General features: G+C 54.3%; 1 protein-coding gene across 2 annotated transcripts in view; it reads left to right on the plus strand.

Moving 5' to 3' along the window:
- The first annotated feature begins 7,039 nt into the window (after window positions 1-7,039).
- Window positions 7,040-17,073, plus strand: part of SEZ6L2 (seizure related 6 homolog like 2) — a 56,990-nt gene continuing 46,956 nt past the window's right edge. For both annotated transcript variants that reach the window (XR_011364472.1, XM_069982266.1), the window contains exons 1-2: window positions 7,040-7,099; window positions 9,842-9,991. Coding sequence is in view for 1 of the 2 variants with exons in the window: in XM_069982266.1 (XP_069838367.1) it covers window positions 7,042-7,099; window positions 9,842-9,991 (208 nt within the window). In the remaining variant the exon portion in view is untranslated. The remainder of the gene's footprint in view (window positions 7,100-9,841; window positions 9,992-17,073) is intronic.

Raw genomic sequence — 17,073 nt, forward strand, 5'->3', positions numbered from 1 at the left:
TCTCAGGCTGTCTCCTCTGCTGTCTCTCTCCTGTGTGGGGGTCTCCTCTGCTGTCTCTCCCCTGTGTGGGGGTCCCCTCCGCTGTCTCTCTTCTGTGTGGGGGTCCCCTCCGCTGTCCCTCTCCTGTGTGGGGGTCTCCTCTGCTGTCTCTCTCCTCTGTGGGGGTCTCCTCTGCTGTCTCTCTTCTGTGTGGGGGTCCCCTCCACTGTCCCTCTCCTGTGTGGGGGTCCCCTCCGCTGTCCCTCTCCTGTGTGGGGGTCTCCTCTGCTGTCCCTCTCCTGTGTGGGGGTCTCCTCTGCTGTCTCTCTCCTGTGTGGGGGTCTCCTCTGCTGTCTCTCCTGTGTGGGGGTCTCCTCTGCTGTCCCTCTCCTGTGTGGGGGTCTCCTCCGCTGTCTCTCTCCTGTGTGGGGGTCTCCTCCGCTGTCTCTCTCCTGTGTGGGGGTCTCCTCTGCTGTCTCTCTCCTGTGTGGGGGTCTCCTCTGCTGTCCCTCTCCTGTGTGGGGGTCTCCTCTGCTGTCTCTCTCCTGTGTGGGGGTCTCCTCCGCTGTCTCTCTCCTGTGTGGGGGTCTCCTCTGCTGTCTCTCTCCTGTGTGGGGGTCTCCTCCGCTGTCCCTCTCCTGTGTGGGGTCTGGGCCCCCTCTCTTAGGCTGTCTCCTCTGCTGTCTCTCTCCTGTGTGGGGGTCCCCTCCGCTGTCTCTCTCCTGTGTGGGGGTCCCCTCCGCTGTCCCTCTCCTGTGTGGGGGTCTCCTCCGCTGTCCCTCTCCTGTGTGGGGGTCTCCTCTGCTGTCCCTCTCCTGTGTGGGGGTCCCCTCCGCTGTCCCTCTCCTGTGTGGGGGTCCCCTCCGCTGTCCCTCTCCTGTGTGGGGGTCCCCTCCGCTGTCCCTCTCCTGTGTGGGGGTCTCCTCTGCTGTCCCTCTCCTGTGTGGGGGTCTCCTCTGCTGTCTCTCTCCTGTGTGGGGGTCTCCTCCGCTGTCTCTCTCCTGTGTGGGGGTCTCCTCTGCTGTCTCTCTCCTGTGTGGGGGTCTCCTCTGCTGTCCCTCTCCTGTGTGGGGGTCTCCTCTGCTGTCTCTCTCCTGTGTGGGGGTCCTCTCCGCTGTCCCTCTCCTGTGTGGGGGTCTCCTCTGCTGTCTCTCTCCTGTGTGGGGGTCCCCTCCGCTGTCCCTCTCCTGTGTGGGGGTCTCCTCTGCTGTCCCTCTCCTGTGTGGGGGTCTCCTCTGCTGTCTCTCTCCTGTGTGGGGGTCTCCTCCGCTGTCCCTCTCCTGTGTGGGGGTCTCCTCCGCTGTCTCTCTCCTGTGTGGGGTCTGGGCCCCCTCTCTCAGGCTGTCTCCTCTGCTGTCTCTCTCCTGTGTGGGGGTCCCCTCCGCTGTCTCTCTCCTGTGTGGGGGTCCCCTCCGCTGTCTCTCTCCTGTGTGGGGGTCTCCTCCGCTGTCTCTCTCCTCTGTGGGGGTCTCCTCCGCTGTCCCTCTCCTGTGTGGGGGTCTCCTCTGCTGTCTCTCTCCTGTGTGGGGGTCTCCTCCGCTGTCCCTCTCCTGTGTGGGGGTCTCCTCTGCTGTCTCTCTCCTGTGTGGGGGTCTCCTCTGCTGTCTCTCTCCTGTGTGGGGGTCTCCTCTGCTGTCTCTTTCCTGTGTGGGGTCTCCTCCGCTGTCTCTCCTGTGTGGGGTCTGGGCGCCCTCTCTCAGGCTGTCTCCTCTGCTGTCTCTCCTGTGTGGGGGTCTCCTCCGCTGTCTCTCTTCTGTGTGGGGGTCTCCTCTGCTGTCTCTTTCCTGTGTGGGGGTCTCCTCTGCTGTCTCTCCTGTGTGGGGGTCTCCTCCGCTGTCTCTCTCCTGTGTGGGGGTCTCCTCTGCTGTCTCTCTCCTGTGTGGTGGTCTCCTCCGCTGTCTGTCTCCTGTGTGGGGGTCTCCTCTGCTGTCTCTTTCCTGTGTGGGGGTCTCCTCTGCTGTCTCTTTCCTGTGTGGGGGTCTCCTCTGCTGTCCCTCTCCTGTGTGGGGGTCTCCTCTGCTGTCTCTCCTGTGTGGGGGTCTCCTCCGCTGTCTCTCCTGTGTGGGGTCTGGGCGCCCTCTCTCAGGCTGTCTCCTCTGCTGTCTCTCTCCTGTGTGGGGGTCCCCTCCGCTGTCTCTCTCCTGTGTGGGGGTCTCCTCTGCTGTCTCTCTCCTGTGTGGGGGTCTCCTCCGCTGTCCCTCTCCTCTGTGGGGGTCTCCTCTGCTGTCCCTCTCCTGTGTGGGGGTCTCCTCTGCTGTCTCTCTCCTGTGTGGGGTCTCGGCCCCCTCTCTCAGGCTGTCTCCTCCGCTGTCCCTCTCCTGTGTGGGGGTCTCCTCTGCTGTCTCTCTCCTGTGTGGGGGTCTCCTCTGCTGTCTCTCTCCTGTGTGGGGTCTCGGCCCCCTCTCTCAGGCTGTCTCCTCCGCTGTCTCTCTCCTGTGTGGGGGTCTCCTCTGCTGTCCCTCTCCTGTGTGGGGGTCTCCTCTGCTGTCTCTCCTGTGTGGGGGTCTCCTCCGCTGTCTCTCTCCTGTGTGGGGGTCTCGCTCCTCATCCTCTCTCTGATGATGTTAATATTGATTGTGCTCTCTCCCCTCGCAGTGCCCAGCAGAGCCTGCAATGCAGAGAGTAGGGAGGAGAGAGGGGGAGGAGAGAGATGGAGAGAGCGCAGGGGGTGCAGGAGGTAAGGAGTGATGGAGGAGAAGACACAGAGAAGGGAGGGGGAGACAGAGGTAACACTGTGGACAAAGGAGAAGCCATGGGAGCAGGAGATCATCAATATCCATCACATGCAAAACACAGGGAGGGGAGCTGCAGCCTCTCACCACGCCAGGCCTGGACTGCTTCATTGTAGAACTATAAGTCCCAGCATGCCTTACTCATCACAGGAAGCCTCCTCCCATGCCAGGAGCCCTGGGCTGTAAAATATATCATCACACTGTGGTGCTGCGGGGCTGATCCTCTGAGGGGCTGGCTGTGTGAGAACTAATAGTCCCAGCATGCCTGTGTATCTGCAGACTCCAGGTGTGAGGCCGGGTCTAATAAAAGTGTGGATACTGGAGAACTAATAGTCCCAGCATGCCTGTGTATCTGCAGCCTCCAGGTGTGAGGCTGGGTCTAATTAAAAGTGTGGATACTGGAGAACTAATAGTCCCAGCATGCCCATGTATCTGCAGCCTCCAGGTGTGAGGCCGGGTCTAATAAAAGTGTGGATACTGGAGAACTAATAGTCCCAGCATGCCTTTGTATCTGCAGCCTCCAGGTGTGAGGCTGGGTCTAATAAAAGTGTGGATACTGGAGAACTAATAGTCCCAGCATGCCCATGTATCTGCAGCCTCCAGGTGTGAGGCTGGGTCTAATAAAAGTGTGGATACTGGAGAACTAATAGTCCCAGCATGCCTGTGTATCTGCAGCCTCCAGGTGTGAGGCTGGGTCTAATTAAAAGTGTGGATACTGGAGAACTAATAGTCCCAGCATGCCCATGTATCTGCAGCCTCCAGGTGTGAGGCCGGGTCTAATAAAAGTGTGGATACTGGAGAACTAATAGTCCCAGCATGCCTTTGTATCTGCAGCCTCCAGGTGTGAGGCTGGGTCTAATAAAAGTGTGGATACTGGAGAACTAATAGTCCCAGCATGCCCATGTATCTGCAGCCTCCAGGTGTGAGGCTGGGTCTAATAAAAGTGTGGATACTGGAGAACTAATAGTCCCAGCATGCCTGTGTATCTGCAGCCTCCAGGTGTGAGGCTGGGTCTAATTAAAAGTGTGGATACTGGAGAACTAATAGTCCCAGCATGCCCATGTATCTGCAGCCTCCAGGTGTGAGGCCGGGTCTAATAAAAGTGTGGATACTGGAGAACTAATAGTCCCAGCATGCCTGTGTATCTGCAGCCTCCAGGTGTGAGGCCTGATCTAATAAAAGTGTGGGTACTGGAGAACTAATAGTCCCAGCATGTCCTGACCATCTCTACAAGGCCTGATCCTTGTGAGACTATTGTTAAAGAAGGACTAATAGTCCCAGCATGCCCTGACTGCCACTACAGCCTCCGAGTGTGAGGCCTGATCCTGGTGACGGCTACTGGAGCATGGCTTTCTCTCCTCTACAGCTCCACCTGTTAGCCCACAAATAGCGATACGATTGTTGAAGGACTATAAGTCCCAGCATACCTTCCCCTTCTGAGTAGTTCCACCTGTGCAGTGTGATCCGTGCGTCCATGATGGGGCAGTACGGTTACTAGGTGAGTGGAGAACTAACAGTCCCAGCAGATCTCAGTCCTCTGTAGCTGTGCTGATTCTTGTAGTATCATTCATATTAAGGAGGCTGTGGAGAACTACAAGTCCCAGTATATCCTGGCATCCCCAGAAGCCTCAGGCCATCGTTTATCTTGGAGATGCCACCTGCATAATTCCTTTGCTTTTGCGGATCCGCAGATGCTCTGGCTAGTGGGGACGAGTAGTCCCAGCATGCTCCTCCATCATCTCTAGCCCCTGGTCATGCTGGTTCTTGCAGTTCCCCTTAGTCCATCACTCCTGATGCTGAGTTTGCAGCTATTGGGGTACAGCAGGGGCTCCTGCCATTCTCTACATGATCTCTACTATGCTGCCTCTTACCAGCAGACCAGTGCAGTGCTGGGCACAGGTACTACAAGTACCAGCATGCCCACAGTCCTCCTGCCCTCTAAACATATTGGTTCTTTATTATAATAAAAGGACTTTCCTGATGTTGACTTAGAAGCAAATCCTGTGGACTACTACTCCCAGCATGTTATGTGCCACCTACTGAGCTGAGGGGATGAGGGAGCTGTCCACCAGTCCTAGTGCTGATCCCATCAGTGGAGGACTACTACTCCCAGCATGTTATGTGTCACCTACTGAGCTGAGGGGATGAGGGAGCTGTCCTACAGTCCTAGTGCTGATCCCATCAGTGGAGGACTACTACTCCCAGCATGTTATGTGTCCCCCTACTGAGCTGAGGGAGCTGTCCACGTGTCCTGGTGCTGATCCCATCATTGGAGGACTACTACTCCCAGCATGTTATGTGCCACCTACTGAGCTGAGGGAGCTGTCCACGTGTCCTAGTGCTGATCCCATCAGTGGAGGACTACTACTCCCAGCATGTTATGTGCCACCTACTGAGCTGACGGAGCTGTCCACGTGTCCTGGTGCTGATCCCATCAGTGGAGGACTACTACTCCCAGCATGTTATGTGTCCCCTACTGAGCTGAGGGAATGAGGGAGCTGTCCACCGGTCCTGGTGCTCATCCCATCAGTGGAGGACTACTACTCCCAGCATGTTATGTGTCCCCTACTGAGCTGAGGGGATGAGGAAGCTGTCCTACAGTCCTGGTGCTGATCCCAGCGATCACCTACAACTGGAGGACTACTACCCCCAGAATATTGTCAGGGAATGAGGGAGCTGTCCACCAGTCCTGGTGCTGATCCCAGCGATCACCTACAACTGGAGGACTACTACTCCCAGAATATTGTCAGGGAATGAGGGAGCTGTCCACCAGTCCTGGTGCTGATCCCAGCGATCACCTACAACTGGAGGACTACTACTCCCAGAATATTGTCAGGGAATGAGGGAGCTGTCCACCAGTCCTGGTGCTGATCCCAGCGATCACCTACAACTGGAGGACTACTACTCCCAGAATATTGTCAGGGAATGAGGGAGCTGTCCACCAGTCCTGGTGCTGATCCCGGCCATCACAGCTCCCCCTGCTGTGCTCCTTTCCATTGGCCTTGGATTATTCTAACCCCTCAGTGAGTGAGCTGTTCTGGTGCTGAACCCGTCAGCATCCTACGATTTGGAGGACTACTACTCCTACAATCCTCCTAGTGCTGAGCAGAGGAGATGATGAGGAGCTGTTCACCAGTGCTGGTCCTGGTCCCATTATTCCTCTGGAACTACAGGACTACAACTCCAAGAATACCCTGTGCCCAAGCTGGTCCTGGTCCCTTCAGCATTGAGCAGAGAATGAGAAGCTGTCTGCCAGTCCTGGTGCTGATTCTCTGAATATCCTGCAGTTACAGGACTACTACTCCTACAATCCCTGCTACACATGCTGGTTCTCTTTCCTACTCTCTATAGCAGAGGATGAGGGAGTAGTCCACCAGTCCTAGTGCTGATCCTCTATATATACTGCTCCTACAGGACTACTACCCCTACCATCCCTTCTACCCATGCTGGTTCTCATTCCTAGTGTCTGTAGCTGAGCAGAGGATGAGGGATGATGAGGGAGTAGTCCACCTGTCCTGTCCCTCAGTGTCAGTGATGATGAGGCTGTGTACCTTGCACCGGGGGGCCGGGTCTGGATTCGGGCTTCTTGCTGGCATCTTGCAGAAAGCCCCCGGCTGGCACTGAATGAAGCGGCAGCTTTCTGCCTCAATGGTCATCCTTCCTATGAGGGCAAGAGAAAAGCTCTCAGCCCGAGCAATGGTGATCTCCCAGCTGTAATAATAGGCTAAGCTCCCTTTATTTACAGGGCACATAATAAAGCCTGGGGCCCGGAGGGAGGGGGAGGAGGATGATGCAGCAGCAGCAGCAGCAAGTGCCCACCATCCATAATCAATGCAAGGAGAACAATGACTATTATATGCTAATTGGCCACCTAAAGGGTTAACGTCAACACCTCTGCCCCTATCCCCAGGGGGGACAAGATTTTGTCTGGGTCCCATCTGGCCGCACGTTTCCTGTTCCCTCCCTCCCCCACCCTCCTCTCCCCTCCTAAAAGTCTATTGATTCAGCTCTCGGGTAAAGAATCACCTTCAGCTGTCAGACCCCACATAGCAGCACCCTGCAGGACTGGCATCTCTGCAAAGAGGGGAGCCAGACACCCCCCCATACACCCCCCCACAAGAGTGGGGACAGGAGAGGGAGGGGGGCTTTATCTTGTAGGTGGGAGAGAGAGAGCTGCACCTTTCCCATAAGACACAAGGAGGTGTATGTTTGCCGGAGCAGCGCAGCATCCTTAAGCAGACGGCGCAGCCAGGGACCAGATCTGCTCCATCTCCCGGGATACACAGAGACTGAGAGAAGAGCCCTGTCTGGGGTAGATCTGCAGGGCAGGATGCGGGCTGTGGAAGCCGTCTCCTCCGTCATCGTACTGCTCCTGGCTGCTGTAAAAGGTGAGCGGCATGGCTGGGGGCTGCTGCAGTGACAGCGCTGTGCATGGGCTCCATATATCACCTATAGGGTGGATGGGGGATGTATAGGGGAAGATGGAATGACCTGGGGGTAACATCATCCGCAGATGGGAACCGTCCATGTCTCACATATAACCTCCATATTTATGGGGAGACGTCTTTAGCCCCAATAATTTTTTATGGATCTGGAATGTAATGATGAGGAGGAGTGTATATTACGGTATAGGCTTATATAGGAGCATGCATTGTATATAGGATACGGCAAATGCAACGTACATGAAAAAAAAAACAAAAGGGCCAGTGCCTTCTATTGTTTGTGCCCGTGTGCGTCCCGCTGCATGCTCGCCTGGCGTTGGCTGGATGGAGGAGACGCTACGGTGTACAGAACATACAGAGCCTGTGGATGCGTATACAGAAGGCTGGCGGGTGCCATGTTGCTGCACACCAGCCCTGCGCTCTGCCTGGTTGGCTGCATGTGGTTGCTGGGGGAGGCCTGAGTGCAGGGAGGAGAGGGTTAATCGCGGCTGTGTACACCAGGAGCAGACGGTGTAACGTGCCTGTCTCCGTGGTCCTGGCGCCCAGGAGTTGGGGTATCTCCCATCTATGGGGGGTTTATCCCCAATCTGTCACCTCCATTACATCCTGGGTGCTCAGTCATGCTGCCGCCTCCACCTTCCTCTTCCGTCATTACACCGTCTTCCTGTGCCCCCCACTCGCCATTATGCCCATGACATTATACGATATTACGAGACAGTGTGTTAGATGGCATTACGTTATATAATATGACATCTATGTGCGTGCCATGAGATCACGCAGGGCACGCAGCACCTGCACACCTCGGCGGCAGACATTTTGTAGGCCCAACCTCTATTTAAAGGGCATTTACATCCACAAATCAGACCCCCGGATTATATCTATATACAAGTCCGTGAGTCATCCTCCAGATGATGAATTCTATCCGGTCATATCTGACCTGTATCTGTTTCTGGGAAAGATGGGTGAAAAACAATATGGCTACCGAATGGGATGTCACACAGCTTTCCTGAATTCCTTAAAGGGACTTGCCAACATTTTCACCAACTTGGGACTTGAATAGCAATATCAAGTGGCCCAACAGAAGATGGCTCAGGCAGCGCCATCTGCAGGCCATTGATTTTAGGGGTAGTTCTCAGCTGATCACTGATCATAGTCGTCTTATAAGGGTTTAACATGGAATGCCGCTAGCAACTAGTAACATGTGTACCTGACATAGGAGCTGGAGGCTCAAGGCGGACGGTGCCTCATGACAACCAGCTGTCTATAATCTCACCAAAGGTTGTCACCTACAAAACATCAGCTCCCTCATTCTATAGGTAACCTGCAGCTCTTTGTATAACAGGGTCCTCACCACAGGGGCCTGTGTGCCATGCATAGTACTGGGCCCCCTTAGGGCAGCATAGCCTGGGTGGGACTACTACCTCCGCACTCCATATAGCTAAACTGCTCGCCGTATACACTATTAATATATACATGGGACTAGAGGAGTGGAAGCAGTTTCCACGTAGTAACCAATCAGATTCCAGCTTACATTCTCCCAATACAGGTTGGGAAAATAAAGCTGTAATATGATTGGTTGCTATGGTCTACTACTGTGCTGTATTTATAAGGAAATAGAGGAGTGGGAGGAGTTTACCCATATCAGCCAATCAGATTTCCAGCCTACATTCTCCAAATATAGGCTAGAAAATGAAAGCTGCAATATGATTGGTTGCTATGGCCAACTACTGCACCATGTCTGCTATATGATGGGTTGTTATGGAAAACTACTGCACCATGTTTGCTATATGATTGGTTGCTATGGAAAACTACTGCACTGTGTCTGCTATATGATTGGTTGCTATGGCCAACTACTGCACTGTTTCTGCTATATGATTGGTTGCTATGGCCAACTACTGCACCATGTCTATATGATTGGTTGCTATGGCCAACTACTGCACTGTGTCTGCTATATGATTGGTTGCTATGGCCAACTACTGCACCATGTCTATATGATTGGTTGCTATGGCCAACTACTGCACCATGTCTATATGATTGGTTGCTATGGCCAACTACTGCACTGTGTCTGCTATATGATTGGTTGCTATGAGCCGTTACTTTGCTTGCTTACTATGAAAATAGAGAAGTAGGAGGAGTTAAGGTTATAAAATAAAAACTGTCATATAATTGGTTGCTATGGTCATCTACTGCACTTTTTTGTCTGATATGATTGGTTGCTATGGAGTTTCATGTTATAAAATGGAAGCTGCCATGTGATTGGTTGCTATGGTCAACCACTGCACTTTGTTGTCTGATATGATTGGTTGCTATGGAGTTTCATGTTATAAAATGGAAGCTGCCATGTGATTGGTTGCTATGTTCAACCACTGCACTTTGTTGTCTGATATGATTGGTTGCTATGGAGTTTCATGTTATAAAATGTTGTCATGTGATTGGTTGCTATGGTAAACTAGCACATGCAGCCAACCAGCACTTTGTTGTCTAATATGATTGGTTGCTATGGGTTACCACTGTGCCGTGTTACTATGAAAGTAGAAGAAGGGGAGGAGTTTCTGTATAGAAACCAATCATATTCCAGCTTACATGTCCCCAATGCAGGATAGAATATGAAAGCTGTGATGTGATTGGTTGCTATGTTGTGTCTGTAGTTTATGGTGGAGTCACGCTGTGTTCCTCTTCCTCCCTTAGGTCTGCCCTTGCTGGACGATGAAGTGACAGAAGCTCCAGACTTGCTGCACACCCCTCCCCCGGGACGCTCGGACCCCGTGTCCCTGGAGCAGCTGGTCCATCAGGCCGTCATGAAGAAAGACTTCCTGGGGCAGGACGGCTTCTTCACCGGTGAGTGTCATGGCGGCCAATCATATTGCAGCTTTCATTCTCTGACATGGCGGTCACTAAGGGCAGCAATGTGGCTCCTTAAAGGGATTATCCCAGGATACACTTTTACAGATAGGTGACAACTAGCAAATCGGTGGGTGTCCGATCGCTGCTTATGAAGGTCAGCTAACCCCTTAATGGAGCGCAGGGCGTATGTTCGACCATCACTCCAGTTAGTTTGGGAGTCCAGTAAGTGGAGCGGGTGAATGAGCAGCTAGTTGTCACCAACCTTGTGGATAGGGGATAATGTTTATTTTTTTGGATAACCCCTTTAATTATCCCTCCTTCCAAAAAGCTGAAAACCTTATAATGACACGGTGTAGGCCGCCATTTTGGAGGTGGGACCATGTGCAGTCATATAATATCTCCATGCTCATCCTGTTCTTCCAGAGCTTCCTGGTGCATGAAAAAGAACACCAGGACAGAGAGGGCTATGGGAGATGAATCCCATTGGACATGGCGCCGTCCCCTTGCAGGCAGGTTTATACGCGATTATAATGTAATGTTACTAAACCTCCGGAGATGACCACCTACCCTTTCAGACCCCCCCATCTAAACCAAATTCCCTATGAATGATTATTTCCATGATGAATTCCATTATGATCTATGGAAGCTGCCCCCCTATAAGCAGACCACCGCCTTATCCAGACAAAGACTATTTTATTCAGCAAACGTTTCAGTGTGAGCTACCCCTATAATAATATGGCATTATATGCAAGAAGGTGGAGGAGACATCATATGGAGATGCTGGATAACTGGATAGGAAGCAGGTGGAGGGAGGCTGTCCGGGAGGGTGCAACACACTTCCTGCTCCAAGAAGAGGAGCCATGCTGGGACTAGGAATGAGATGGGAGCCAGGCTGGGGACTAGGAATGAGATGGGAGCCATGCTGGGGACTAGGAATGAGATGGGAGCCATTCTGGGGGGCAGGAGTGAGATGGGGAGCCATACTGGGGACTAGGAATGAGATGGGGAGCCATACTGGGGACTAGGAATGAGATGGGAGCCATGCTGGGGGGCAGGAATGAGATGAGAGCCATGCTGGGACTAGGAATTAGATGGGAGCCATGCTGGGGACTAGGAATGAGATGGCGAGCCATGCTGGGGACTAGGAATGAGATGGGAGCCATGCTGGGGACTAGGAATGAAATGGGGAGCCATGCTGGGGAATAGGAATGAGATAGGAGCCATGCTTGGGATAAGGACTGAGATGGGGAGCCATGCTGGGGACTAGGGATGAGATGGGGAGCCATGCTGGGGACTAGGAATGAGATGGGGAGCCATGCTGGGGACTAGGAATGAGATGGGGAGCCATGCTTGGGATAAGGACTGAGATGGGGAGCCATGCTGGGGACTAGAGATGAGATGCGGAGCCATGCTGGGGACTAGGGATGAGATGGGGAGCTATGCTGGGGACTAGGAATGAAATAGGAGCCATGCTGGGAAATAGGAATGAGATGGGGAGCCATGCTGGGGACTAGGAATGAGATGGGAGCCATGCTGGGGACTAGGAATGAGATGGGGAGCCATGCTGGGGACTAGGAATGAGATGGGGAGCCATGCTTGGGATAAGGACTGAGATGGGGAGCCATGCTTGGGATAAGGACTGAGATGAGGAGCCATGCTGGGGACTAGGAATGAGATGGGAGCCATGCTGGGGACTAGGAATGAGATGGGGAGCCATGCTGGGGACTAGGAATGAGATGGGGAGCCATGCTTGGGATAAGGACTGAGATGGGGAGCCATGCTGGGGACTAGAGATGAGATGCGGAGCCATGCTGGGGACTAGGGATGAGATGGGGAGCTATGCTGGGGACTAGGAATGAAATGGGAGCCATGCTGGGGAATAGGAATGAGATGGGGAGCCATGCTGGGGACTAGGAATGAGATGGGAGCCATGCTTGGGATAAGGACTGAGATGGGGCGCCATGCTGAGGACTAGGAATGAGATGGGGAGCCATGCTGGGGATTAGGAATGAGATGGGGAGCCATGCTTGGGATAAGGACTGAGATGGGAGCCATGCTGAGGACTAGGAATGAGATGGGGAGCCATGCTGGGGAATAGGAATGAGATGGGGAGCCATGCTGGGGACTAGGAATGAGATGGGAGCCATGCTTGGGATAAGGACTGAGATGGGGTGCCATGCTGAGGACTAGGAATGAGATGGGGAGCCATACTGGGGACTAGGAATGAGATGGGAGCCATGCTGGGGACTAGGAATGAGATAGGAGCCATGCTGGGGGGCAGTAATGAGATGAGAGCCATGCTGGGACTAGGAATTAGATGGGAGCCATGCTGGGGACAAGGAATGAGATGGCGAGCCATGCTGGGGACTAGGAATGAGATGGGAGCCATGCTGGGGACTAGGAATGAAATGGGGAGCCATGCTGGGGAATAGGAATGAGATAGGAGCCATGCTTGGGATAAGGACTGAGATGGGGAGCCATGCTGGGGACTAGGGATGAGATGGGGAGCCATGCTGGGGACTAGGAATGAGATGGGGAGCCATGCTGGGGACTAGGAATGAGATGGGGAGCCATGCTTGGGATAAGGACTGAGATGGGGAGCCATGCTGGGGACTAGAGATGAGATGCGGAGCCATGCTGGGGACTAGGGATGAGATGGGGAGCTATGCTGGGGACTAGGAATGAAATAGGAGCCATGCTGGGGAATAGGAATGAGATGGGGAGCCATGCTGGGGACTAGGAATGAGATGGGAGCCATGCTGGGGACTAGGAATGAGATGGGGAGCCATGCTGGGGACTAGGAATGAGATGGGGAGCCATGCTTGGGATAAGGACTGAGATGGGGAGCCATGCTGGGGACTAGAGATGAGATGGGGAGCCATGCTGGGGACTAGGAATGAGATGGGAGCCATGCTGGGGGGCAGGAATGAGATAGGAGCCATGCTGGGGACTAGGAATGAGATGGGAGCCATGCTTGGGATAAGGACTGAGATGGGGCGCCATGCTGAGGACTAGGAATGAGATGGGGAGCCATGCTGGGGACTAGGAATGAGATGGGGAGCCATGCTTGGGATAAGGACTGAGATGGGGAGCCATGCTGGGGACTAGGGATGAGATGGGAAGCCATGCTGGGGACTAGGAATGAGATGGTTAGCCATGCTGAGGACTAGGAATGAGATGGGAGCCATGCTGGGGACTAGGAATGAGATGGGGAGCCATGCTGGGGACTAGGAATGAGATGGGGAGCCATGCTGGGGACTAGGGATGAGATGGGGAGCCATGCTGGGGACTAGGAATGAGATGGGAGCCATGCTGGGGGGCAGGAATGAGATAGGAGCCATGCTGTACTAGGAAAGAGATGGGAGTCATGCTGGAGACTAGGAATGAGATGGGAGCCATGCTGGGGACTAGGAATGAGATGGGAGCCATGCTGGGGACTAGGAATGAGATGGGAGCAATGCTGGGGACTAGGAATGAGATGGGAGCCATGCTGGGGGGGCAGGAATGAGATGGGAGCCATGCTGGGGACTAAAAATGAGATGGGGAGCCATGCTGGAGACTAGGAATGAGATAAGAGCCATGCTGGGGACTAGGAATGAGATGGGAAGCCATGCTGGGGACTAATAATGAGATGGGGAGCCATGCTGGAGACTAGGAATGAGATAAGAGCCATGCTGGGGACTAGGAATGAGATGGGAAGCCATGCTGGGGACTAATAATGAGATGGGGAGCCATGCTGGGGACTAGGGATGAGATGGGAGCCATGCTGGGGACTAATAATGGGACGGGGAGCCATGCTGGGGACTAGGAATGAGATGGGAGCCATGCTTGGGGGCAGGAATGAGATAGGAGCCATGCTGGGACTAGGAAAGAGATGGGAGTCATGCTGGAGACTAGGAATGAGATGGGAGCCATGCTGGGGTGCAGGAATGAGATGGGAGCCATGCTGGGGACTAGGAATGGGATGGGAGCCATGCTGGGGAGTAGGAATGAGATGGGAGCCATGCTGGGGACTAGGAATGAGATGGGAGCCATGCTGGGGGGGCAGGAGTGAGATGGGGAGCCTTGCTGGGGACTAGGAATGAGATGGGGAGCCTTGCTGGGGACTAGGAATGAGATGGCGAGCCATGCTGGGGACTAGGAATGAGATGGGAACCATGCTGGGGACTAGGAATGAAATGGGGAGCCATGCTGGGGAATAGGAATGAGATAGGAGCCATGCTTGGGATAAGGACTGAGATGGGGAGCCATGCTGGGGACTAGGGATGAGATGGGGAGCCATGCTGGGGACTAGGAATGAGATGGGGAGCCATGCTGGGGACTAGGAATGAGATGGGGAGCCATGCTTGGGATAAGGACTGAGATGGGGAGCCATGCTGGGGACTAGAGATGAGATGCGGAGCCATGCTGGGGACTAGGGATGAGATGGGGAGCTATGCTGGGGACTAGGAATGAAATGGGAGCCATGCTGGGGAATAGGAATGAGATGGGGAGCCATGCTGGGGACTAGGAATGAGATGGGAGCCATGCTTGGGATAAGGACTGAGATGGGGAGCCATGCTGAGGACTAGGAATGAGATGGGGAGCCATGCTGGGGAATAGGAATGAGATGGAGAGCCATGCTGGGGACTAGGAATGAGATGGGAGCCATGCTTGGGATAAGGACTGAGATGGGGCGCCATGCTGAGGACTAGGAATGAGATGGGGAGCCATACTGGGGACTAGGAATGAGATGGGAGCCATGCTGGGGACTAGCAATGAGATGGGAGCCATGCTGGGGACTAGGAATGAGATGGGAGCCATGCTGGGGACTAGGAATGAGATGGGAGCCATGCTTGGGATAAGGACTGAGATGGGGCGCCATGCTGAGGACTAGGAATGAGATGGGGAGCCATACTGGGGACTAGGAATGAGATGGGAGCCATGCTGGGGACTAGGAATGAGATGGGAGCCATGCTGGGGGGCAGGAATGAGATGAGAGCCATGCTGGGGACTAGGAATGAGAGGGCGAGCCATGCTGGGGACTAGGAATGAGATGGGAGCCATGCTGGGGACTAGGAATGAGATGGGAGCCATGCTGGGGACTAGGAATGAGAGGGCGAGCCATGCTGGGGACTAGGAATTAGATGGGAGCCATGCTGGGGACTAGGAATGAGAGGGCGAGCCATGCTGGGGACTAGGAATGAGATGGGAGCCATGCTGGGGACTAGGAATGAAATGGGGAGCCATGCTGGGGAATAGGAATGAGATAGGAGCCATGCTTGGGATAAGGACTGAGATGGGGAGCCATGCTGGGGACTAGGGATGAGATGGGGAGCCATGCTGGGGACTAGGAATGAGATGGGGAGCCATGCTGGGGACTAGGAATGAGATGGGGAGCCATGCTTGGGATAAGGACTGAGATGGGGAGCCATGCTGGGGACTAGGGATGAGATGGGAAGCCATGCTGGGGACTAGGAATGAGATGGGGAGCCATGCTGGGGACTAGGAATGAGATGGGAGCCATGCTGGGGACTAGGAATGAGATGGGGAGCCATGCTGGGGACTAGGAATGAGATGGGAGCCATGCTGGGGGGCAGGAATGAGATAGGAGCCATGCTGGGACTAGGAAAGAGATGGGAGTCATGCTGGAGACTAGGAATGAGATGGGGAGCCATGCTGGGGACTAGGGATGAGATGGGAAGCCATGCTGGGGACTAGGAATGAGATGGGGAGCCATGCTGAGGACTAGGAATGAGATGGGAGCCATGCTGGGGACTAGGAATGAGATGGGGAGCCATGCTGGGGACTAGGAATGAGATGGGGAGCCATGCTGGGGACTAGGGATGAGATGAAGAGCCATGCTGGGGACTAGGAATGAGATGGGGAGCCATGCTGGGGACTAGGAATGAGATGGGAGCCATGCTGGGGACTAGGAATGAGATGGGGAGCCATGCTGGGGACTAGGAATGAGATGGGAGCCATGCTGGGGGGCAGGAATGAGATAGGAGCCATGCTGGGACTAGGAAAGAGATGGGAGTCATGCTGGAGACTAGGAATGAGATGGGGAGCCATGCTGGGGACTAGGAATGAGATGGGAGCCATGCTGGGGACTAGGAATGAGATGGGAGCCATGCTGGGGACTAGGAATGAGATGGGAGCCATGCTGGGGGGTATGAATGAGATGGGAGCCATGCTGGGGACGAAAAATGAGATGGGGAGCCATGCTGGAGACTAGGAATGAGATAAGAGCCATGCTGGGGACTAGGAATGAGATGGGAAGCCATGCTGGGGACTAATAATGAGATGGGGAGCCATGCTGGGGACTAGGGATGAGATGGGAGCCATGCTGGGGACTAATAATGGGATGGGGAGCCATGCTGGGGACTAGGAATGAGATGGGAGCCATGCTGGGGACTAATAATGAGATGGGGAGCCATGCTGGGGACTAGGAATGAGATGGGAGCCATGCTGGGGACTAGGAATGAGATGGGGAGCCATGCTGGGGACTAGGAATGAGATGGGAGCCATGCTGGGGACTATTAATGAGATGGAAGCCATGCTGGAGACTAGGAATGAGATGGGAGCCATGCTGGGGTCCAGGAATGAGATGGGGAGCCATGCTGGGGACTAGGAATGAGATGGGAGCCATGCTGGGGGGCAAGAGTGAGATGGGGAGCCATACTGGGGACTAGGAATGAGATGGGAGCCATGCTGGGGACTAGGAATGAGATGGGAGCCATGCTGGGGACTAGGGATGAGATGGGAGCCATGCTGGGGACTAGGAATGAGATGGGAGCCATGCTGGGGACCAGGAATGAGATGGGGAGCCATGCTGGGGACAAGGAATGAGATGGGAGCCATGCTGGGGACAAGGAATGAGATGGGGAGCCATGCTGGGGACTAGGAATGAGATAGGAGCCATGCTGGGGACTAGGAATGAGATGGGAGCCATGCTGGGGACTAGGAATGAGTTGTCCTTAGTTGTCCCGGCTGTGGGTTTCCTCCTTAGTTGTCCCGGCTGTGTGTTTCCTCCTTAGTTGTCCCGGCTGTTTGTTTCCTCCATAGTTGTCCCTGCTGTGTGTTTCCTCCTTAGT

The sequence above is a fragment of the Dendropsophus ebraccatus genome, chromosome 9, assembly GCF_027789765.1.
Source record: "Dendropsophus ebraccatus isolate aDenEbr1 chromosome 9, aDenEbr1.pat, whole genome shotgun sequence".
NCBI classification, from domain to species: domain Eukaryota; kingdom Metazoa; phylum Chordata; class Amphibia; order Anura; family Hylidae; genus Dendropsophus; species Dendropsophus ebraccatus.